Genomic DNA, 24,615 nt, shown 5'->3' on the forward strand with positions numbered 1-24,615 from the left:
AAAAAGGAAGAGAAAAAAGTTGAAATGTCGAGATTAAAAAGGAAAGGAAAAAGGAAGAAAAAAAAGGAAAAAAGGATAAAAAAAGAAAAAAAGAAGAAAAAAGGTCAAACATTTTTGAAAAATCTCCAGGAGCCACTAGGGCGGCTCTAGAGCCGCATGCGGCTCTAGAGCTGCGGGTTGCCGACCCCTGGGTTAGATGATAGATATTTTTGGGGGACAAATGTTGTTCACTGGTGAATAATCTTTCCATGGTAGAACATTGATCTCTGAATGATTTGGAAATGGTTTGATAACCTTTTCCAGATTATTTTTTTAAAACTGTCAAAACATCTGCAAAACATCTGATTCCCCCCCGGATTAAAAGTTTCAGGACTGTTGAACTGAGTGTCATTTCTGAAGCTCAGCAATAATTGAATGTTGTAGAAACGTAATAAGCACTCAAACCAAGACGAAGGAACAGTTGGCTTCTGAAAAAAGTTTATTTCAGCCGATTAACGTGAAACCTCAGCAACAAACAAAAACAACGGAGGAGGTCCAGAGAGATTGTGTGGTTTTTGAGGTTGCATGAGCTTTTCCAGACATCTTTCTGACCGCCGGCAGGACTGAAGTATCGGTCAGCAGACGCCCCCCCTCACACCTGGGGGTTCCTGCAGACCCGTCCTACTGGCTGGTGGACCTGAGAGCAGCTGTCAGTGTCTCCACGAAGCGATGGACGTCTCTGAAGGAGTTGTAGAGCGGCACCGGGGCCACCCGGAGGACGCTCGGTTCCCTCATGTCACACTGAGAAACAGGAAACGGAAATAATCACTTATAGTCCACGGGCCAGAGCCCAAAGTTTCACTTGTCACTTCAAGGTGACTAAACTTGCTTTCTATGATATCTACAGTATGTCTATATTTTGGTATGATAACCATTACTCGAGTTGTAAAAAAAATCTGAAGGGGGGGGTGGTGTATTTTATCATATGGACACAGATAATTTGTGCTGATTACAAATAATATAATATATTACAAATAATAGCAGTGACCAAAACAGCTGCAGAAATACTGCAGGAATGACATAGCAGCAGTTAAATGCAGCCTTCTGTAAGCTTTAAATATCCACTGGGCTTACATCAAATACATCAAAACACAACAATAAAAAACACTTTTCTGAACTTATCAATATGACTCTGTCCTTCACAGGATAAGTAAAATGGATCACTGCAAAAACTCACAATCTTAACAAGAATATTTGTCCTATTTTTAGTTAAAATGTCTCATTTTAGTAAAAAAAATCTCATTACACTTAAAACAAGACTCATCACTGGAAAAAACAACCATTTTCACCTGTTTCAAGTAGATTTTCACTTGAAATAAGTAGAAAAATCTGCCAGTGGAACAAGATTTTTTTGCTTGTAATGAGAAGATAAATCTTGTTCCACTCGCAGATTTTTCTACTTATTTCAAGTGAAAATTTACTTGAAACAGGTGAAAATTGTCAAATAAGTTATTTTTTCTGGTGTTATTTTTCTGGTGATGACTCTAAATGTTGAAATAGCAGTAAAACCACATTCATTGATGAAATGACATAAGGGATGGAAAGGAGGGATGTCAGTTTTACAGGGGGGATGATTTGGACCGTTTTTATTTCTGGGGGGATGATTTGGACAGTTTTTATTTCTGGGGGGATGATTTGGACCGTTTTTATTTCAGGGGGGGATGATTTGGACCGTTTTTATTTCAGGGGGGGATGATTTGGACCGTTTTTATTTCAGGGGGGGATGATTTGGACCGTTTTTATTTCAGGGGGGGATGATTTGGACTGTTTTTATTTCAGGGGGGGATGCCGTCCCCCCTCATCCCCCTCAACTCCAGTACTGGTTATCACATAAAAATATCATCTACAGACATAGATATTTTCAAAAATGATAAGCAGGTTTTGTCACCTTGAGTGGTGCTGATATCTGGTCTGGAACATGGACTATTAGTTTAACAACAAGGGTTTATGTGAGTATCATCTTTCTTTCCTATCTACAAATACTGGACACGTCATCATGAAGCAGTACCACGTCTGACCACATGGGGGCGTATATACAGTGTTAATGAACTCTAATGCCACAATCTCCCACCACTGATGCAGCTTTTTGTCTCCCATGAATTTCCACCTGATGTGCTCCCCCTTGTGGTCAGACGTGGTAAGACTACAGATGGCGGTTTCAAAGTACTGTAGTGTGTATCAAAGTTTATTTAATTATCTTACAATGAGTCCTCAATGAAGAGGTTTTGAATTGTCTTGTTGAAAACTGCATGGATGTTTCTGGAAAATCTCAGCGTAAAAGTGAGAGAACCCGGTTTTGTGAACAGATTTAAATGGAGCAACAATTTGAAGTGTTTTTATTTGTAACGGTACTAAAAAGGGCCGGTCCTGGGATTTGGGTGGTCCTAAAGTGTTTATGGCCTTAAAAACACCAAATCACACGCACTGCTAACAACTGACTGAACAGACAGATGGACAAATTAATTATTAACAAATCTCTAATGTTATTTGGAAAAAAAGAATTTTTCCTAGTGGAAACTGAACTGAACCCCATTTGGGACCTTTTTGATTATGTGTGTCTTCTAAAGCAATGAAGTGGCAACAAAAGGCTGGACTTCTGTGAATTTAACCGTCTTTGCAGTGCAAAGGGTCAAAACGTACATCTGAGGGTGCAAGCTGCTTTTAGTCACGTGAGAACTCAACTCCTACAGTCGTAGTCCTGGTCCCAACTGAGCGTGCTCCCAGGATCCCGCACACCAAACAAGACGGGATAAAAGAATCACTAGAACAGCAAATAAGATACTTAAAAAGCCAGTTTCAGTACCCTCACTGCCCCTAAAACCTGACCAAAACTCTCTAGAGATGAAAAACTCATCAAAAAAGCTTGAAACTACAGTACCTTGCCAAAGTATTTGGCCCCCTTAAACTTTGTGACCTTTTGCCACATTTCAGGCTTCAAACATAAAGATATAAAACTGTAATTTTTTTTTGAAGAATCAACAAGAAGTTGGACACAATCATGAAGTGGAACGAAATGTATTGGATATTTCAAACTTTTTTAACAAATAAAAAACTGAAAAATTGGGCGTGCAAAATTATTCACCCCCTTAAGTTAATACTTTGTAGCGCCACCTTTTGCTGCGATTACAGCTGTAAGTCTCTTGGGGTTTGTCTCTATCAGTTCTGCACATCGAGAGACTGAACTTTTGCCCATTCCTCCTTGCAAAACAGCTGGAGCTCAGTGAGGTTGGATGGAGAGCGTTTGTGAACAGCAGTTTTCAGTTCTTTCCACAAATTCTCCATTTGATTCAGGTCTGGACTTTGACTTGGCCATTCTAACACCTGGATATATTTTTGTGAACCATTCCATTGTAGATTTTGCTTTATATTTTGGATCATTGTCTTATTGGAAGACAAATCTCCGTCCCAGTCTCAGGTCTTTTGCAGACTCCATCAGGTTTTCTTCCAGAATGGTCCTGTATTTGGCTCCATCCATCTTCCCATCAATTTTAACCATCTTCCCTGTCCCTGCTGAAGAAAAGCAGGCCCGAACCATGATGCTGCCACCACCATGTTTGACAGTGGGGATGGTGTGTTGAGGGTGATGAGCTGTGTTGCTTTTACGCCAAACATAATGTCTTGCATTGTTGCCAAAAAGTTTGATTTTGGTCTCATCTGACCAGAGCACCTTCTTCCACATGTTTGGTGTGTCTCCCAGGTGGCTTGTGGCAAACTTTAAACGACACTTTGTATGGATATCTTTAAGAAATGGCTGTCTTCTTGCCACTCTTCCATAAAGGCCAGAATTGTGCAGCATACGACTGATTGTTGTCGTATGGACAGAGTCTCCCACCTCAGCTGTAGAGCTCTGCAGTTCATCCAGAGCGATCATGACCCCTGACCTCTGACCTCTGCAGTTCATCCAGAGTGATCATGACCTCTGACCTCTGCAGTTGATCCAGAGTGATCATGACCCCTGACCCCTGACCTCTGCAGTTCATCCAGAGTGATCATGGGCCTCTTGGCTGCATCTCTGATCAGTCTTCTCCTTGTATGAGCTGAAAGTGTAGAGGGACAGCCAGTTCTTGGTAGATTTGCAGTGGTCTGATACTCCTTCCATTTCAATATTATCGCTTGCACAGTGCTCCTTGGGATGTTTAAAGCTTGGGAAATCTTTTTGTATCCAAATCCAGCTTTAAACTTCTCCACAACAGTATCTGGGACCTGCCTGGTGTGTTCCTTGTTGTTCATGATGCTCTCTGCGCTTTAAACGGACCTCTGAGACGATCACGGTGCAGGTGCATTTATACGGAGACGTGATTACACACAGGTGGATTCCATTTATCATCATTAGTCATTTAGGTCAACACTGGATCATTCAGAATCCTCACTGAACTTCTGGACAGTTTGCTGCACTGAAAGTAAAGGGGGTGAATTATTTTGCACGCCCACTTTTTCAGTTTTTTATTTGTTAAAAAAAGTTTGAAATATCCCATACATTTGGTTCCACTTCATGATTGTGTCCCACTTGTTGTTGATTCTTCACAAAAAATTACAGTTTTATATCTTTATGTTTGAAGCCTGAAATGTGGCAAAAGTTCACAAAGTTCAAGGGGGCCAAATACTTTCGCATAGCACTGTAGTAACCCTTTGTCCATGCGGTTGTTATCAGCTGATGGTGAATGAGGGATCTGGTAGCAGTCCTGTCTGAGGGATCTGAGCTTCCTCCCTTTTCCACCTTTAAAACCCCTACAGGTGGAGGCTTTAGTTCAAGCACACGCGTCTGCAGCTACTCACAGCCACTCCCCTCCTCTCCAGCTCCTGGAAGACCTTCCTGATGGGCACGGAGAAGCAGAGCGACAGCTGGCAGCCTCGCTGCTCAGGGTCCGCCGGCGTGATGATGCTGACGTGAGGTTTGTGAGGGTTGGCCGGGTCCTGGGTGTAGTAGTGCTGGATCAGATACTCCAGGTAACCGGTCAGCAGGACCGACTTCCTACGCAGCGCCGCCATGCTGGTCAGGTCAAAGATCTAAATATTCAGGAGATGGTGGAAGAAAAATCCTGTTACAAACCCAACAAATTGCTTCATATCTCAGTAAATAAATACGAGTAAAGCTTAGCGCAGGGGTCGGCAACCCAAAATGTTTTAGATCCATATTGGACCAAAAACACAAAAAACTAATATGTCTGGAGCCGCAAAAAATGAAAAGTCTTGTATCAGCCTTAGAATGAAAGCAACACATGCTGCATGTTTCTATATTAGTTATAACTGGGGAGTTTTTTTTTCATTATGCACTTCGAGAAAAAAGTCGAAATGTCAAGATTAATGTTGAAATACAATCTTGAGAAAAAGTCAAAATTTCGAGAAAAAAGTCAAAATTTCGAGAAAAAAGTCGAAATGTCAAGATTAATGTTGAAATACAATCTTGAGAAAAAAGTCAAAATGTCGAGAAAAAGTCGAAATGTCAAGAAAAAAGTCGAAATGTCGAGAAAAAAGTCAAATTGTCGAGATAAAAGTCCAAATGTCAAGATTAATGTTGAAATACAATCTTGAGAAAAAGTCAAAATTTCGAGAAAAAAGTCAAAATTTCGAGATTAATGTTGAAGTACAATTGTGAGAAAAAAGTCAAAATGTTGAGAAAAAGTCGAAATGTCAAGAAAATAGTCGAAATGTTGAGAAAAAAGTCCAAATTTCGAGAAAAAAGTTGAAATGTCGAGATTAAAAAGGAAAGGAAAAGGGAAGAAAAAAAGGAAAAAATTAAGAAAAAATTTTAAAAAAAGAACAAAAAAAAGAGATTAAAAAAGGAAAAAAAAGGTCAAACATTTTTGAAAAAGCTCCAGGAGCCACTAGGGCGGCGCTAAAGAGCTCTAGAGCCGCGGGTTGCCGACCCCTGGAATAGAGGATCAGAGTTAAGCCCCAGCTGGGGGCGGCTCCAGACACACTGCTCTGCCAGCACTCGTTTTAGATGTTGTTTCAGTACCGACACTTGAAATCAGGACGTTTGGATGGATTTGATCAGACTGGATAAAAAGTAATGGCATAATGCGGGCGTTGCCCAGACAACTATGAACTCTGTCCATTTGCAAGTCTGACTTCCACTTGTGGTTCAACCTGGAAGTCGGACGGCTGGTGCTTAGGAGGAAAATAAGCTGTAAAAGGCCTTTTTAGAAGTAAAAACCTAAAGAAGAAGCCCTTTAGCTCCGTTAAAACTGTCCAGAACATCAGTAGTCTCAATACATACATGATGTTGTATACCTTGTATTTATTTATGTATTTAGCCTTGTTCTTCTATACCTCGTAACCAATACTGGAGTTGAGGTGGGGGTGAGGGGGGATGGGATCCCCCCTGAAATAAAAACGCAAAATCAAAATCATCCCCCTGTAAAACTGCCATCCCTCCTTTCCATCCCTTATGTCATTTCATCAATGAATGTGGTTTTACTGCTATTTCAACATTTAGAGTCATCACCAGAAAAATAACAGCAGAAAAATTTGACAATTTTCACCTGTTTCAGGTAAATTTTCACTTGAAATAAGTAGAAAAATGTGCCAGTGGGACAAGATTTATCTTCTCATTACAAGCAAAAAAATCTTCTTCCACTGGCAGATTTTTCTACTTATTTCAAGTGAAAATCTACTTGAAACAGGTGAAAATTGTTGTTTTTTCCAGTGATGAGTCTTGTTTTAAGTGTAATGAGATTTTTTTTTACTAAAATGAGACATTTTAACTCGAAATAAGACAAATATTCTTGTTAAGATTTTTAGTTTTTGCAGTGATCCATTTTATTTATCCTGTGAAGGACAGAGTCATATTGATAAGTTCAGAAAAGTGTTTTTTATTGTTGTGTTTTGATGTATTTGATGTAAGCCCAGTGGATATTTAAAGCTTACAGAAGGCTGCATTTAACTGCTGCTATGTCATTCCTGCAGTATTTCTGCAGGTGTTTTGGTCACTGCTATTATTTGTAATATATTATATTATTTGTAATCAGCACAAATGATCTGTCTCCATATGATAAAATCCACCATCCCCCCTGATTTGTTTTTTTTTACAACTGGAGTACTGCTCGTAGAGAAGTACAAGGATGAAATCCTTCACAAATGTCAGATGTTTCACTGCAGTACCTCCAGACTGGCCTGCAGGGGGCAGACCAGCAGGATGGGCTGGTTGGAGAGTCTGAAGCCGCTCACTCCAGGCTGCAGATCCAACACTGGAAACAGAACACAACACATCTAAAACGGGACACAAGTCAAGCTTATATGCAGTGTAGAAAGAGCCCTGGTACCACGTAAAACGTAGGACTCATTGGTACTACAGACATTTTTTAATGGACTATTGAGAAGAACATTGAAAAAAGTACATTTTCATTTTTGTAACAAAAATAACAAAAAACACGGTAAAAAGTAGATCTGTGAAAGAAGATATTTTCTGGGAGGGACGTGTTATTATCTGTTTATATAAGATGTAATGCCTTTTAACCCAATAATTTCGTTTTATTATATTTTATGACCGAAGACTATTTATTTTAGCTTTCTTTTAGCTTGTGAAGCTGTCTGTGAAACGAAATCAGATTTCTTGGAGTAATAATGGACGATCAAATTAGCTGGAAATCTCATATTAAGTATGTACAAAACAAAGTTTCAAAGAGTATTGCAGTACTTTAACAGAGCAAAACAGGTTTTGGATCACAGGGCTCTTCATATTCTTTACTGTTCACTAGTTCTTCCATATTTCACTTACTGTGCAGAAATTTGGGGCAATAACTATAAAACCAGATTACATTCATTACTCGTACTTCAAAAGAGCAATACGATACATTCATACGGCTGGATATGGAGATCACACTAACTCACTATTCTTACAGTCTAAAGTACTAAAACTCATGGATCTAGTGGCATTTCAATCTGCACAAGTGATGTTTAAAGCAAAAAATCATTCGCTACCGGATAACATTCAGAAATTATTTATTGGGAGAGAAGGGGGTTAGAATTTAAGCAGAAACCTAAACTTCAAATATTTATTTGTTCGTACAACAAAAATAAGTTTTTGTGTATCAGTTTGTGGAATTAAACTGTGGAATGATTTGAATTTGGAGTTAAAAGAATGTACAAAGATAAAACAATTTAAGAAGAAATATAAAGAAATGGTTTATTTGAGGTATAAAAGTGAAGACTGTGTTTAAAGATCAGCAGCTGTGTGTGTTCTGCTATTCTGTCATGTTGCCTTTGTATGTTTGTAAAGATATACGTATTATATTTATATCATAGTCATATTATATTTATATCATAGTTACTGTATATTATATTTATGATAGAGCTTACATTTGGTATTAAACAGGTTATTTTTGTAAAAATTATATATATATATATTTATTTATACAAATTAGTGTATAGTATAAAACATAAATACAGGCATATAATTTATGTTTATTTGTGGAAAGGGGGTGGGATTAAATAAGTTTATACTTCTTCCCACTCCTTTTTGAACATGTAACTGAAATATGTTTTTTTATGTGTTTTTTTTTTCTTTATGTGGTGGAATGCCCACCTGTATTTGTTTCTCTTATCTTTTTTTCTTGTTTTTTTTTTTATACATGTTCGAAATAAATAAAAACGAACGAACGAAAGAAGGAAATAACTTTGTTTTTCCACACATTCTGCCTAGAGGTAAATGAATCAATGTGGAGGTTTGGTTGCTTGGTAGAGGGAGCAGCAGCTGCTGTACTGAAACTGACCACCAGGTGGCAGCAAAGCTGAAATCTACGCCCAAAGCAGTGACTGAGGTTCAATGAGGAATACAAAAAAGATCTTTACCGTTATCCATCTGGAACCGAGTTTTCAGGTTGTGTCCCCACCATCCACACAGCCTGAAGGAGACAAAAAGGTTTTATATAAATGTGAAAATACTAAACAATAAGCAAGAGATGACTTCTGTAGTTGTTGCCATATGGTTTCCCCGTCCTGCAGCAAAAACCTGCTTTCTGTTTCCGGAGTACTCGAAGGAACTTCAAGAAATGAAACCTAAAATTAGTTTTTTCTTCTCCAGACTTGCATCATGGGTTTTTTTTCCACAAATCTTTGAAACTCTCAGCTCCCTCCCAGATTGCCTCACTTCCTTTTTCCTCTTATTATTTTTGTCTGATTTGTTTTCTAAAAATCTGTACGATGTGTTACATTTTAATCTTGAAGGTTAGGTGGAGCAGTGGCGTAGCCACGGGTGTGCCAGGGGTGGCCGGGGCCACCCACAGAGACAGCTGGCACACCCAAAAATTTTTCTGGCTACGCCACTGGGTGGGAGATTTTAGAAAAAGCGGTAATAGTCAACAAGACTATGACACATGCGTTTGTTAGTGGACGTTTTACTCACGCTGGTTTGATGGTGTGTTTATGATTCTCGTGAACAAACGCTCCGGCGAGACCACCAGCGCCGGAGTTGATGTACTGCAGGAAATACAGATAGTTGTCATGTGCAAGCGAACAATTTGTCTCTCAGAAACGGGATTAATCTCCGTTTCCTGTGAGCTGACCTTATAGGAGCACCAGCAGGCGAAGTCCACGCCCCAGTCGTGCAGCTTCAGCTCCACGTTGCCTGCCGCGTGGGCGCAGTCGAAGCCAACAAAGCAGCCCTGGCGGGAAAATAGTGGGCGTGTTAGAGTCATTCTGTGTAGCGATACCACTTCTAACCACAAGGGGGCAGATTCATGTGTGGAGGACCGGACCTCCACCTCATTAGTGCTTAAAGTTGCTTTCGTCAACGAAAATTATGACTAAATACCAACCAACCTTTATCAACTGAGGAAAACGAGACGAGACGCAACGAAAATGCTGGTCATGTGACGAAAACGATAATTAAATATATAATGCAATATCGTAGACGAATAAAAACGAGACTAGAATTTAGATTGCAATATATAAAAACTGCTAAAATGTGTCATTTTCGTTGACCAAAACGAGACGAAATGTTCCACCAAAGATCCTTAATGTCCATGTTTTCAGTAGTTTCTCTGGTTTAATGTCCATGTTTTCAGTAGTTTCTCTGGTTTAATGTCCATGTTTTCAGTAGTTTCTCTGGTTTTATGTCCATGTTTTCAGTAGTTTCTCTGGTTTAATGTCCATGTTTTCAGTAGTTTCTCTGGTTTAATGTCCATGTTTTCAGTAGTTTCTCTGGTTTAATGTCCATGTTTTCAGTAGTTTCTCTGGTTTAATGTCCATGTTTTCAGTAGTTTCTCTGGTTTAATGTCCATGTTTTCAGTAGTTTCTCTGGTTTAATGTCCATGTTTTCAGTAGTTTCTCTGGTTTAATGTCCATGTTTTCAGTAGTTTCTCTGGTTTAGTTCTGCTGGGTGACGTTAGTCCTCCATCAGTCGCTGCAGCAGGAATCAGATCCAGAAGATGCAGCTGCAGAGTTAGAGGCTGATGCCGTTAACGCAGAGCTCTAGTTAACGTCAATTAAAAACAAAGTTACATAGAGAAACACGGGGATCTGCTCTGGGGGAGAAGAAGAAGATCCATCTTTGGATACACTTTCTACATAGACGTGGAAAAGAAAACCCAACGTGTCGTTGAAAAAGAAAAAGATGGGGAGAAATGAGGAAAAATAAATATGTTGTAAACTCAACTTAGAGTCTTCTGTATCTGGAATGAATGTATTCTTGAGTCTATAAGGTAACAATAATATAATAATAAGATAATAACCTTGTTTGAATTGTAAAATGGGTTTGGCTAAATACAATCTTTGACTAAAACTAGACTAAAATGGTCCTGGACAATTCTGACTAAAACTAGACTAAAATCTCAGACTTTTAGTCGACGGAAACTTGAGACGACTAAAAGGAGAATGAACGTGACTAAAACTAATAAAAACTAAAATGATGGTTTGAAAGACTAGACTAAAACTAAAACTGAAACAGGCTGACAGAAACAACACTAGTGTCTCTGTGGTCGACTCAGCAGCTCTAAAGCCCCCGTGTGGTCAGATGTGGTACTGCTCCATCGAGTGGCTTTAAATTATTGGATGGTCTTGTAAAAGAATGTTGGGTTGTTTGTACTTGAACTTGAAAACGTTGGAACCACAAATGCAGGAAACCCCGATGGAGTGAGGACTAAGGGAGCGTTCCTGACACCTCTCACCTTCCTGTGACCGGCCTGGGTGATGGCGGCCATGTCAAACAGCTGGCCCGTGTAGTACTGCACGCCGCTGAACATCACCACGGCGATGGAGTCGCCCTCCCTCTCCAGCACCTCCACGATGTCCTCGGTCCGCAGCGTCTCTTCTCCCTGAACGGACGGGAAGCAGAACGTCGTCTCAGACCCTTTTCCCTGATTTCAGACTCAGCCAATCCCAGTTTTAATAACAATTACTACTCGCTGAGTGACCTAATGAAACCAAACTCAAAGGCAACGAGCACCAGCTAAGGGTTTGGTCGTCTGAATAGATCCAAGAACTGCATTTTTGAGAACCTACTCCAGGGGTCTGCAACCCAACATGTTTTAGAGCCATATTGGACCAAAAACACAAAAAACTAATATGTCTGGAGCCGCTAAAAATCAAAAGTCTTGTATCAGCCTTAGAATGAAGAGAACACATGCTGCATGTTTCTATATTAGTTAGAACTGGGTACTCGGCTGCAAATGTAGCTGCGAATGTCTTTCCACGTGACTCTTTTTGTTACGCAAATCTATGGAAGAGTATTAGGGCCAGGCAGGAGAAAAATCAAAATAAGATTTTAGAGGAGGAAGATTTTTTTTCATTATGCACTTCGAGAAAAAAGTTGAAATGTTGAGAAAAAAGTCGAAATGTTGAGATTAATGTTGAAGTACAATTTCGAGAAAAAAGTCAAAATGTTGAGAAAAAAGTGGAAATGTTGAAAAAAAAAGTGGAAATGTCGAGAAAAAAGTCGAAATGTCGAGATTATAAGGGAAAGGAATATGGAAGAAAAAAAGAGAAAAATCTGAAAAAAGAGGAAAAAACAAGAAAAAAACAAGAAAAAAGGAAAATAAGGGTCAAACATTTTTGAAAAAGCTCCAGGAACCACTAGGGCGGCACTAAAGAGCCGCGGGTTGCCGACCCCTGGCCTAGTCAGTTAAAATCATACAAAACCCCAAATATGCAGAATTGTGGGATAGTCTTTTGATTGACAGCTGGATATGGATAACAGCTAGGCGTCAGACCTGTGAGCTGTGAATAAACAGATTATAATCTCTCTTATTATGAAGATAATATGGTTTTTGTGCTGTTATAAGTATTACGAGACCGGTGGGACCGGTTTCGGTTTGGCCTGGGAAGGTTCAGGGCCTGAAGGTGAAATCACAGCTGGCAGGTCTGCAGCAGCAGCTCGTGAGCGTCTAACGACGGTGAGCGTTGTGGTCGTACCTCTCTGGGCGACACCAGCAGCATGCTGTGCTCCGGGTCGAATCCTCGCAGGCGGATCTGAGACTCTACGGCGTACTGAAAGACAAGATCCACTCAGTTTCATCAGACTGAAACTACTTTCATCCTGGTTCTTTATGTTGGAAACTATGGAGCCAAATCAAGGCCAAAAGTTTTGCTAATTTGAAAATAAAATTGTAATTGAAAAACTAAGATTTGAAGCTGAAAATTCAAGTTTTGATCGTGAACTTATTTTTTACAGTTTAAATTTTTTTTTTCAGTATCAGATCTTTTTTTCAGTTTCAGATCTTTTTATTTCAGTTTCACATCTTTTATTTCAGTTTCAGATCTTTTTTTTTCAGTTTCACAGTTTTCACGCCAGATCAGGGCCAAAAGTCTGAAACTGAAAAAAAAGATGTGAAACTGAAAAAAAAGATTTGAAACTGGAAAAAAAAAAAAAAAATTGAAACTGGAAAAAAATAAGTTCATGATCAAAACTTGAATTTTCTGGTTCAAATCTTAGTTTTTCAATTACAATTTTATTTTCAAATTAGCAAAACTTTTGGCCTTGATTTGGCTCCATAGGAAACCTGTATGTTCAGACTGGTCCAACCTCAAGCTACAGAGGTAAAAGTTCAACCAGCAGCTTGTAGAAATGCGGGCTTGTTAGTCCGTTTGTCCGTCGGCGGGGACCTTGAACTCAGGATCGGATGTTACTCACGTGATCCGAAGGGAAGGCCTTGTTCTCCAGGAGGATTTTGTGTCGAGTTGGCGTTGGTTTGTAGAAGGAGAGCTGCAGGAGGAACAACGAGACGATGAGCTGTAGTGCCAGGAAGGAAAGAGATCAGCAGTGGTCTTGCTGCTGCAAATGTATCCCAGCATGCCCCAGCAAACACGCTCCGAGGTTGGATCATGCAAGGCTCCAACATAAACTGCAGCAGGTCTGGTCCAGAACACTGCTACCCAGGTTCTCACTAGAACTAATGCTGGATTCACACTGAAAGCATCAAAAATCGCCTGACGCCTGCATTGCGCTGCTTGGTGGATTCACACTATGCTCTGCATTATTTGCAAGACCTGATAGTGCCTTATGTTCCTGGCAGAGCTCTCCGCTCTCAGAGTGCAGATTTACTCGTAGTTCCTAGACTATCTAAATGTAGATTTGGAAGGCGGGCGTTCTGCTATCAGGCACCATTACTATGGAACCAACTTCCAATCTGGGTTAAGGAGGCTGACACCACCTCCACCTTTAAAACTAAACTTAAAACCTTTCTGTTTAGTAAAGCCTATAGTTAGTGTTTAGTAAACCTCTAGCTGGTGTTGGTAAATCTCTAGTTAGTGTAAACGCTAGTGTGTTAGAGTCAGTAGTCATAGTTGCAGCTATAGAACAAGAGTATAATAGTTAGTCTCAAATATAGCTTCGTGGTAGATATGCTGCTATAGGCCTATGCTGCAGGGGGGCACCGACATGATCCACTGGGCGGTGCCTCTCACCCTTCTTCTCCTCTCCTCTTCCCTTCCTCTCTTCTCAATTTCCATCTTTATTTATTATAAATATCTCATAGTTATCATTTTTGTCCATCGTTCCTGTAGTCTCTTATGCCGGCCCCCCTTTTTTCTCTTTTGTGCATGTTTGCAGGCCGGAGCTTTGGGAGCTGCGTGCTGGCCTGCGGTCCCTTGTCACTTGTTGCTGCCATAGCAACCATCCAGACCTCTCAGGTCCTGGTTCTGCATCAGGATGGATGAATACTAGAATCATCCAGGTTTTGGGACGATCCAGACCTTCAGAGAGGTGTGTGGGAGTGCATGCTGGGAAACGGCGGCATCTCACCATGAGGAGGTGCAGGTTCACCGTCAGGCCGTTCATCAGCGCCACTTCCTCGGCCTTGGCTCCTGTGGAAACCACATCATGCATCAGGCTCATCACTTCACCTACCAAAGTCCTCCGTCATCAGTACCCGCTTCCCCCGTTAGGTTCCCCGGGTCTGCTGGGTGAGAGGGGGGTTCACCTGAGCAGGTTCACCTGAGCAGGTGACCCATCCCACCGCAGGTGTAAACAAGACTCCAGTTAGTTTCTGGAGGTGAGACTAGGGTTGCCACCTTTCAGAAATAGAAATAAGGGACGCCCCGATTTCAGCAGCACAGGCGCCAAAAAAAGGGACATCCCCAAAACTTCTAAAATGTATTTATTTTATATGAAGAAAACGCTTTGATTTAAAGTTTAAAGTGCTTTAAAGCAGCACTATGTAACTTTTCCACCTTAAACTAATGTTTCCAGACTCATTGTGATGGTACACCAACTTCCAACAGGTTTAATGAACCTCTGTCATGGTCTGAGGGGTCTGTACTGGCTGTACTCACCTTCACTGGCACTATGTAACTATGTAACTTTACGGCATACGTCACATCCCCCTCCTTCCCGATTCGTAGTTGAGATGAAAATGGGCGGGGCTTGGAGCGCAGAGCTCAGCAGAAGCTGGTAACCCATTGCTGTGTTGTGGCTGCAGCAGCTCCACACAACAGACGTGGGGAAGAGATCCTAATGGTTTAACTTTTCACCACTTTCCTGCTCGGAGGAAGAACCACGGAGGACAAGTATCTGAGATAACAGAGTAAAAGAGTCGTCGGCTCGGTTGGATCGCGGCTGTAACGACCAAACATAACCTTCCACAGTAAACCACAAACAAACACTCACACAGACCGGGTCGGATCAAAACACGGGTTTTATTCCCCACTTCTCCAGCTAAATGCAGTTGCTGGCCAGCTCTCTGCGGTGCGATTAACCCCAACCTTCAGATAAAACTAGTTTGTTGAGGAAAAGATATTAACTCTATTTGTAGCTGCAGAGGAAAAAAATAATCTCACAAGGAAAACAAAAATACGGCAGCACGGTGGCTTAGTGGTTAGCACTGTTGCCTCACAGCAAGAAAGTTCCCGGTTCGACTCCCAGGCCCGGCAGGGGCTTTTCTGTGTGGAGTTTGCATGTTCTCCCCGTGCTTGCGTGGGTTCTCTCCAGGTACTCCGGTTTCCTCCCACAGTCCAAAAACATGCATATTAGGTTAATTGGTGATTGTAAATTGCCCGTAGGTGTGAGAGTGAGTGTGGTTGTGAGCATGGTTTGTGTGTTTATATGTGGCCCTGTGATGGACTGGTGACCTGTCCAGGGTGTAACCCCTGCCACCTGTAATGAGCTGGGATAGGCTCCAGCAGACCCCCGTGACCCCGCAAGGGATAAACGGGTATAGATAATGGATGGATGGATGGATGGATGGAAAACAAAAATATTGCTCACGCCTCGGAGCCTCTTCAGCATAATATAGCAGTCAAAATAGAAAAAAGTAAGAGTAAGAGTGATACAAAACATGTATTGTATGTTGTACTATTATACAAATTTATTGAAACACATGGCGAGTCAAACATTTACCAAAGCAGCTGCCAAACACTCCTAAACAAGGTAGTAAAACGTGGGTTGTGCAGAACTGCGAAGTAAATCCTCATCGGAGCTCCACTCTCTAGTAGGGATTTCATATGGATCCAAACCGTTAATAATCATTATTTTCTCCATGTACCGCTCCCTGGCTTCCTTGTTTAAGGTATCCCGGTAAATTCCAGTTCCTTTCCAGCAGTTTAACATCTTTTTTTTTGCGTTCCGTCTGTTCACTTGGTGAAACAGAAAAGTCCGTCCCGTCTTCATTTACTATCAAAACAAATGCACGCGACGGGGACAGGAGTTTTCCGGCAGTACGCGCTGGTGCTCATGGGAAATGTAGTGTTCTTTCTGGTAAAGCACTACCGCTTTTGTCCAAAAGATGCCGCCAAACTCAACAAAAGCTGAAAGTTACATTGTGCTGCTTTAATAGCATTGAACCTGCATGACTGTACAGACAGCCAACCATACAGCAGCTGAAATAGCCTCCTATGCTATGTACGTCCACATCAGCCCAGATGTATAATATAGATACAGGTGAAGAATATGGTGTAAAAGTTAGTTTATTTCAATAATTCAACTTAAAAGGTGAAACTAATACATTACATAGTCTCATTACATGCAAAGCAAGATATGTTAAGCCTTTATTTGTTATAATTTTGATGATTGAATTGTTTATTGATTTCATAATATATATTTTTTATTTGGGGTTTTCATAAACTGTGAGCCATAATCACCAAAATTATAACAAATAAAGGCTTGAAATATCACACTTTGCATGTAGTGGGAAATGATACATGTGTTTGACCTTAAGTTGAATTTACTACGAATGAAGTTTTGCAATATATTCAAATTTTCCGACCTTCACCTGTATATTATTACATCAATAAGAGCATAGTATGTGTCTGTATTGGTTCAATACGGAACGCAACTTTTAATTCCCAATTACGGAACAATTCCGTATTTAAAGGGACGAGCGGGGAGCCTAAGGTGCGACCAACCCGTGTGTCCAGATGAGCTCAGATATGTCTCCTTCTAGAATCGGTGCTGGCTAGCTGCCGGCGCCAGCCCGGGCGGATTCTTACCCACAACCTTTGCCATGAGGTGCTCGATGTTGTTTTCAGCCCACGCCCAAGGCCTGGAGCCCTCCGTGTGGCCGTGGACGCCCCTGGAAAAGACACCAAGCATCACCCAGGAGCCTCTCTGTGAGCAACCCAGTCTCACATAAAAACCTGCCTACGTTGGTCCAAAGTGCAAAAACGTAGAGGGGTTACAATAATAGCCCTTGAATTTTTACATTGTTACATTTTTCTGACTATTCGTTTTGCGTCCAAGTCACATGACTTTCAATATTCTGGCTGTGACACCAGGGGCGGAGCAGGGGTCCCAGCCTAAGGGGGGTGAAGCATTCTAGATGGGCCCTTGAGGCCTAAACATCCCCGTTAAAACATAATCGCTAAAAAAAAGCCACAGATCAGCCCTTGATACACAACCACAGCAGCAGACGACACGGTCAGAACCATCACATGAGGTTTCAGCACCGTGGATTTACCAGTCATTATGCCAAACCTAATTATAAGCCTAATGCAGACTTTAAAATATAAGTATCAAACTGGAGATACAAATCAAATGACATCAGTGATGTCTATGGAAGCCCATTTCCGCCAGTAAAAGAAAAAAACAAGATGAAATCTTAGCCTTAAAAATAAAAATATCCCCACGATAAGTCATAATTATGACATAAAAAGTCATAATTTCAACGTTTTATCTCATAATTTAGACTTTCTATCTCATACTTTTGACTTTTTATCTCATAATTTCAACATTGTATCTCATAATTTACACTTTCTATCTCATACTTTTGACTTTTTATCTCATAATTTCGACTATCTCATAACTATGACTTTCTATCTCATCATTATGACTTCATATCTCATCATTATGACTTTTTATCTCATAATTTCGACTATCTAATAATTATGACTTTCTATCTCATCATTATGACTTTATATCTCATAATTATGACTTTCTATCTCATCATTATGACTTTATATCTCATAATTTCGACTTTCTATCTCATAATTTCGACTTTCTATCTCATAATTATGACTTATCGTGGGGATATTTCTATTTTTAAGGCTAAGTTTTCATCTTAGCCATAGATGTCGGATTCGCCGAGTAGCACAATTCAGACACACGTGCTCAACCTACACGACTATCTATCTATCGCCACAATACTTTATTTAACGTCCTGTAACTGAATTGATGTATTCACATTGATTCAATATAAGTTGTAAATGTACCTGTGTACGGTTTATTTTAATATTTACTGTGCTAAAGCACAACATATTTAACCGTTTACTTCCACGTCCACGTCGGGGCCTCGTCAGGTGATCAGGATCTCGTCCCTCTTTGACGTAGAGGGGACGCCCAGGGAATTCCCCAACCTGATCCATCAGGTTGAAAATGTTGCAGTTTCACATTATTCTGGCGAGATCTGAAAAAACTTTGCAACAACGAGCAAGGGAGTGATTATGTACATTCACTGAGTGTTACTCAGTGAATGCATTATGAAAGTAAAATATATATTTCTCGCTAGAAATGTAATCAAAACGCATTTTTATGCAAAAAACTAGCTCAAAATATTGATTTTTTTCACAAAAAAATGAGAAATGTCCGCCATGTTTTTTGGTGTCACGGCCAGAATCTTGAAAGTCACGTGACTTGGATGCAAAACGAATAGTCAGAAAAATGTAACAGTTATACAATTCAAGGGCTATTATTGTAACCCCTCTGTTTTTGCACTTTGGACCAATTTAGGCAGGTTTTTATGTGAGACTGGGTTGTGGTGAGACGACTGAAGGTGAGGACTCCACCCACGTTTGTCCCCACTTGTCCAGCTCCTCCTCCAGGTATCTGCGGGCCGTCCTGGGCTGGAGCCCCAGAGAGTTTCCCACCAGGTAGATGCATTCGTCCTGGCCGTCCACCAGAGAGAGATCCGCTGCAGGGAGAGATCACCATTAGTGTTTCTGTCAGCCTGCTTCAGTTTTAGTTTTAGTCTAGTCTTTGGGTCAAGCTATTATTTTAGTTTTTATTAGTTTTAGTCACGTTCATTCTCCTTTTAGTCGTGTCAAGTTTCAGTCGACTAAAAGTCTGAGCATTTTAGTCTAGTTTTAGTCAAAGATTGTATTTATCCAAACCCATTTTACAATTCAAACAAGGTTATCTTATTATTATATTATTGTTACCTTATAGACTCAAGAATACATTCAAGATCGCAGTCGTTCCAGACTGCGATCAGATCTCAAGATTTGGGTCGATTGCTGTTGTTGTTTTGGTTGGCTCTGTGCCGGTTTCGTGTTTTGTTTGTGGTTTTTAGTTGCAGATTTCCAGTGCGTGTGTTTCCGTGTGTTCCTGCTTCCTGGATTGGCAGTGGATGTCGTCACCCCCCCCCCAAAAAAAATCACTGGGTTTGTATGTGTATATTTATGTATGTGTACGCATATGTATGCATATATATATGTATATATATTAAATATAGTAATAATGCACATATATATGCTTTTGGTTTCTACCGTCATGGTATCAATCATTAATATGTGTGCAGACAAGGGTAAAAAAAAAAAAAAGAATACATTCATTCCAGATACAGAAGACTCTAATTTGAGTTTACAACATATTTATTTTTCCGCATTTCTCCCCATCTTTTTCTTTTTCAACGACACATTGGGTTTTCTTTTCCACGTCTCTGTAGGAAAGTGTATCCAAAGATGGATCTTCTTCTTCTCCCCCCAGAGCAGAATTAATATTTGGAGTTGGTGGAATAAAGATAAATAAACAAGACAGCAACACGGGATGGAGAGGAGATCACTGCTCTGCTTTTCTTGTGATGTCGGTGAAGAAAACAGCGGGATCGGAGATGGTTTGTCGGGCCGTTCAACCAGAGCCGTCAGGAGACTGGAGAATTAGCCGATGCAGGAACTCTTTACTCCACCAACTCCAAATATTAATCACTTTTCTAAGCGAACGGCGCTAACGCAGTTCAAACAGCAGGTGTATCCGCCCCTTTAATCTGATTGGTTTACGAGTAAATCATCCCCCACGTGGGGTGCGCTCTTATGATTGGCTGAAACAAAGGAAGATATCTGATTGGTTGCAGATCCTTCCGTGTTAAAGAAAACGTATTTGTGGATTGAGTCACGTCAGGGGAGTCTCAAAAGTCACACGCAAATCCAGCGCAGCAAAAAAATCAGGTTATATTTGTGTGTGCATCAAAAATAAATGTGTATATCCTTTCCTACGCACGTGTGAATTGTTCAGTGCATTTGTGAAACTTGTCCTGTGCATTTGTGAAACGGTGTGTGCAATTGCGAATTATGTGACTGTTCTAGCTCCATGCAGTGAAGCTGCGTCTGGTCCCCGTGAAGTTTCATCCCGTGTTACTCACACGGAGGCAGAGTTGCTGTTTTGGGCACCAGGAACTTTTCCCTGAGATGTCTCAGCTGGTCGTGTTGGTCGAGGTGCGCGGCCACCTGGGCGGAGGTCGGGCTGCAGCCCAGCGACAGCGCCACCCGCTCCACCACCTCTCTGGGGTGCAGGCCAGCCAGGGCGTCCATGACTGCGGGTTTGGGGCGCTACGGGCCTGCAGGGGGGGGAAATGAGATCGTTTCAAACATGACGCAGCAGTTTAGGCAGCGACTTGAACTTCTTTCAACATTCCAACGTTTATCTCGTCAGTTTGTAATGATTAGTTGCAGCTCTTGAACCCGGGAGGTTCCTGGTACCGGGGCCGGTGTTTGCTTTTAGCAAATAATCAGTCCAGGCCCGTCCACGTCCTAGAAACATCTGGAGTGTGACACAGCGACAACAAGAGTTCACAAGCTATTGATTTGCTGAGCAGTTGATCTAATCAGACCCTAACAGATCCCAGTGGACCTCTAGTACCAGGTACCAGTACCAGTTCCAGGTCTGGCAGCACTGGTTACTCTGGACAGATCCGATCAGAAGCTTCATAGCTTAGCATGAGCTCAGTCGGCCCAACGGTGACTGACATTAGGGCCAATCCCAATACACCCCCTACTTTCTACCACTAGCCCTAAAAAAGAAGCCACAGATTTTAGGGCCCTTGTAATTTTCCCAGGGCCCTGTCCCAATACTCCCACTACTCCTACTTTCAGCACCACCCCTAAGTTTTACTTGCTACGTCACTGCGTGGTTTACGTTCAGGTACGTAAGCGACTGCGTAGTTACGTTTGCACATACGTCACACATTATCAGGAAGCCCAGAGCTAAAAGCTATTTTAATTTCCACTGTAGCGCTGTTAATATGCCTTTATTAAGTTTTAATATTTTTTCAGGTGTAAAAGTAACCGTTAAGATTCAATTCAATTCAATTCAATTTTATTTATATAGCGTCTAATACAACAGATGTTGTCTCTAGACGCTTTCCAGAGATCCAGAACATGAACATAAACATAAACATAAACCCCCGAGCAATTATTACATAAACCCCCGAGCAGAAGATCCCCAACCTGGGCTCAGTTTATCCAAATAACGCCTGTTAAGAAATTTGACCCGATGTTTTGGGAGAAGAGCCGCCGGCTCGGAGCAGCAGCAGCTCACGGCCGGGTCAACCTGCACCGTCGTCCCGGGGAGAAACCTGCAGCTCTGTGGAGAATTACCTCTGGCTGAAATAAATCATTTAGGAAGATAAATGTTGGTTTTATAGATTAAATCTAACAGTTGTAGCTACGCCTGTTAAGAAATTTGCTCCGAAAATTTCGGGATTTCTGCCTGCCGGCTCGGGAGCTGATTTATGGGTCCGCGTTAAATCGACACGGAGCCTACGGCGTAGGGTACGGCGTACAGAGCGCGTCGCCGCGTAACCTACGCCTTAGGCTCTGCGTTGGTGTAACGAGGAACCATAAATCAGCCTTTATTCTGGCGAGGTTTGAAAAAGACTTCGCAACAACGGGCAAACGAGTGATTATGTACATTCACTGAGTGAATATTATGAAAGTAAAATATATATTTCTTGCTAGAAAAGTAATCAAAACGCATTTTTATGCAGAAACTAACTCAAAATATTGATTTTATTCACTAAAAAAATAAGAAATGTCCGCCATGTTTTTTTTTTTTGATTCAGTCCGCAAATGACGACGAAAAGCATTCTGGGAAATTTTTCTGGCCCTAGTTCACCTAGGGTGCATCGGAAAACCCTCGATCCGTAGGGACAGATTCATAGCCACTACCCCTCGTTTAAGCCACTCCCCCTAGGTGAAAAGAGGAATTGGGACACCACTACCCTCACGGGAACAAGCAAAATGTAGGGGTAGTGCTGAAAAGTAGGGGTAGTGGGGGATTGGGACAGGGCCTAAGGCGGGCGTGTGCAGGCAGTTCAGAGCTGGCTCAACCTGGCACCCTCTCAAGAACCCGTTTGCTTTTCTGGATTAAATGAAGTATGTTATGACACAATTAACGAGGCTTTACATTTTAAAGACATTTCCAGTTCACCTCCAATTTCAAGCCTTTTTTCTCTCATTCACTTTTGACTAGAGGCTGTAGTGGCTCTTTCTTTAGATGTTGTTAGATGTTTTTGTTCAACCGTTGCTGATGATTTATTTGTTGATTTGTGATTAATTCCCTTGTATTGGTTTGGGCTGTCTAACCGGAGGGTTGTTCCTCTGACTTCCTGTCATCTGTTCATCCTCATCTCTACCTCTCCAGTATTTGTCCCTTTTTCTGAACCTGACACCTTCTCATCTTCATCCCTCACACCCCTGTCTTCTTGTCCGTCCTCTTCCTCACATTGTTGCTGCTCTGTTCCTCCCTCAGTGGTCGCCTCCACAGCTGAACCTCCTACATTCTCTGTTCTCTATTCTTCATTTCTATCCCTTTGTTCTGCTTGCCTCTCCTGGTCGCTCCTTCCTTTTTTTTCTTTTTTAAATATTTTTATCACGACTTTTTCCCCATTTTTATCCCCCAGTGTTCCTGCCAAAGGGAGGTCCACACTGAGCTCAAGGCTCCTCCTTGGCTCAAGGCTCCTTCGTTTTTTACTAAAATAATTTGTAATATTTCTGTTTTCAAAGGGGATGAAGGGCTTGAGGCTGAAACTCTGACCTACCCGGCAACAAAACCTCTATTTTCTGATTTGCTGAGATTGTCTGATTCGCCACTGGTCAACAAAGGTGGGTAGAGGAGCCAAAAATGGTACTCAAGTAAAAGTACTGTTACTTCAGAATAATCTGACTCAAGTAGAAGTAAAAAGTAGTCATCCAAATAATTACTTGAGTAAAAGTAAAAAAGTACTTGGTGAAAAAACTACTCAAGTACTGAGTAACTGTTGAGTAACGTCTGATTTATGTTTTTAACACAACCATTCAAACAGACAAAAGTACAAAATAATCATCTTCAGGCAAATTAAATCAATAAAATAATAAAATAAAATAAAATTAATAAAAAATAGCTTAAATTGAAATAAGCTTAAAGTAAATTCAAGTACTTTAATAAATGATAAAATAAATAAAATAGCAGAATAAAAAAATTAATTAGGCACAAGTAGCACAAAATTTCAAGCCTTTGTACTTTTCTTTTTTAACCAGCAGAACTAGAACAAACATGAACTCATAGAAACTGTGTGTTTGAGTCTGTGTAAATGTGACAAAACATGCAAAAACAAACATATATCCCAAAGAATCACCCAGTGATGTCATGAGATTGACGCGTACGTGGATAAAAGGGATAAAAGAAAAGTAACAGCTCAACGTAGCCTAATGTAGCGGAGGAAGAGGAACAGTTTCTTCTTCACAAATCTACTCAAGTAAAAGTAAAAAGTATAGTGATTCAAAACTACTCCTAAAAGTTTCCCAAAACGTACTCAAGTAAATGTAATGGAGTAAATGTAACTCGTTACTACCCAACTCTGCCGGTCAATGTAAAAGCGGTTAGTAGCTTTTACAGCTTTTATGTTGTTAAATATTGAAGTTTACTGTCTAAAGGTTCTACATTGGCTATAAAAGCAGCATAACAGTTGCAATAGTTGTGGTGGAGGTCATAAAGAGCAGTAACTCACGGAGGTTCAGCGTGGTTGCAGACGGGTTCCCTCTCCGCTGACAGCAGTCGGACTGAGCCAGCCCTCCCAGATGACCTTTGACCCCTCCGGACGGCTTCTGGGGTTAATGATTGTCGTCATGAATCCGCTGATAGCCCCGGATCAAAGTGTGATCCCTGTGAACGGGAGCGACTCCCGAGCCCGTCGGCCTGCACGAGGACTCCAGCAACTTCCCCATTTTTGTGGTTTCTGTTCGGAATGTGCAAATCAAAACAATACAGTGAAGTTCCGCGTGAAAGAGGCAGTGAGCATATGATGTGTTGCCATGGCAACAACCCTTCATCTGGTATATTTTTAAAAATAAATACACTTACTGTAATTGTACTGGAAAAATCTCTAAATCACAAAGAAACACTCTCGGATGTAATAAGAAAGATTTTGCTTTTAATTAAATTCCCTATAAAAAAGCGAAATATAAAAAAAAAACATACTTGTTTCTGTTTATCTTTGTAATTAGAGTGTAAACAAAGTGCATATTTCCTTTAAAATTAATTAAACTGATATTGGATTAGATAACAATAGAAAAAAAAAGAATTAGAAAAAAAAGATTTCACACCGTTTTTGTTATTTTGATCGTGCGGCCCGCGAGAAAAAAATTGGTCAAATCCGGCCCGCCAAGCAAAATGAGTTTGACACCCCTTGCTGTATCGTCGGGCGGTGGAAGGAATACTTCGAGGATCTCCTCAATCCC

At 40.9% G+C, this 24,615-nt stretch overlaps 1 protein-coding gene across 1 annotated transcript; it reads right to left on the reverse strand.

The window, feature by feature from the left end:
* Nucleotides 1-460: 460 nt before the first annotated feature.
* Nucleotides 461-24,053, reverse strand: kynu (kynureninase). The gene is made up of 14 exons (XM_061715956.1): nucleotides 23,886-24,053; nucleotides 20,262-20,456; nucleotides 18,695-18,815; nucleotides 16,900-16,982; nucleotides 14,219-14,280; nucleotides 13,109-13,180; nucleotides 12,391-12,465; nucleotides 11,148-11,294; nucleotides 9,546-9,644; nucleotides 9,386-9,459; nucleotides 8,833-8,885; nucleotides 7,144-7,229; nucleotides 4,816-5,046; nucleotides 461-780 (listed from the first exon to the last, which is right to left on the reverse strand). Exons 2-14 carry the CDS (start codon nucleotides 20,428-20,430, stop codon nucleotides 661-663), a joined length of 1,392 nt encoding a protein of 463 aa, XP_061571940.1. The 5' UTR covers nucleotides 20,431-20,456; nucleotides 23,886-24,053; the 3' UTR covers nucleotides 461-660.
* Nucleotides 24,054-24,615: the final 562 nt, after the last annotated feature.

The sequence above is a fragment of the Cololabis saira genome, chromosome 24 (assembly GCF_033807715.1).
Source record: "Cololabis saira isolate AMF1-May2022 chromosome 24, fColSai1.1, whole genome shotgun sequence".
NCBI lineage: Eukaryota > Metazoa > Chordata > Actinopteri > Beloniformes > Belonidae > Cololabis > Cololabis saira.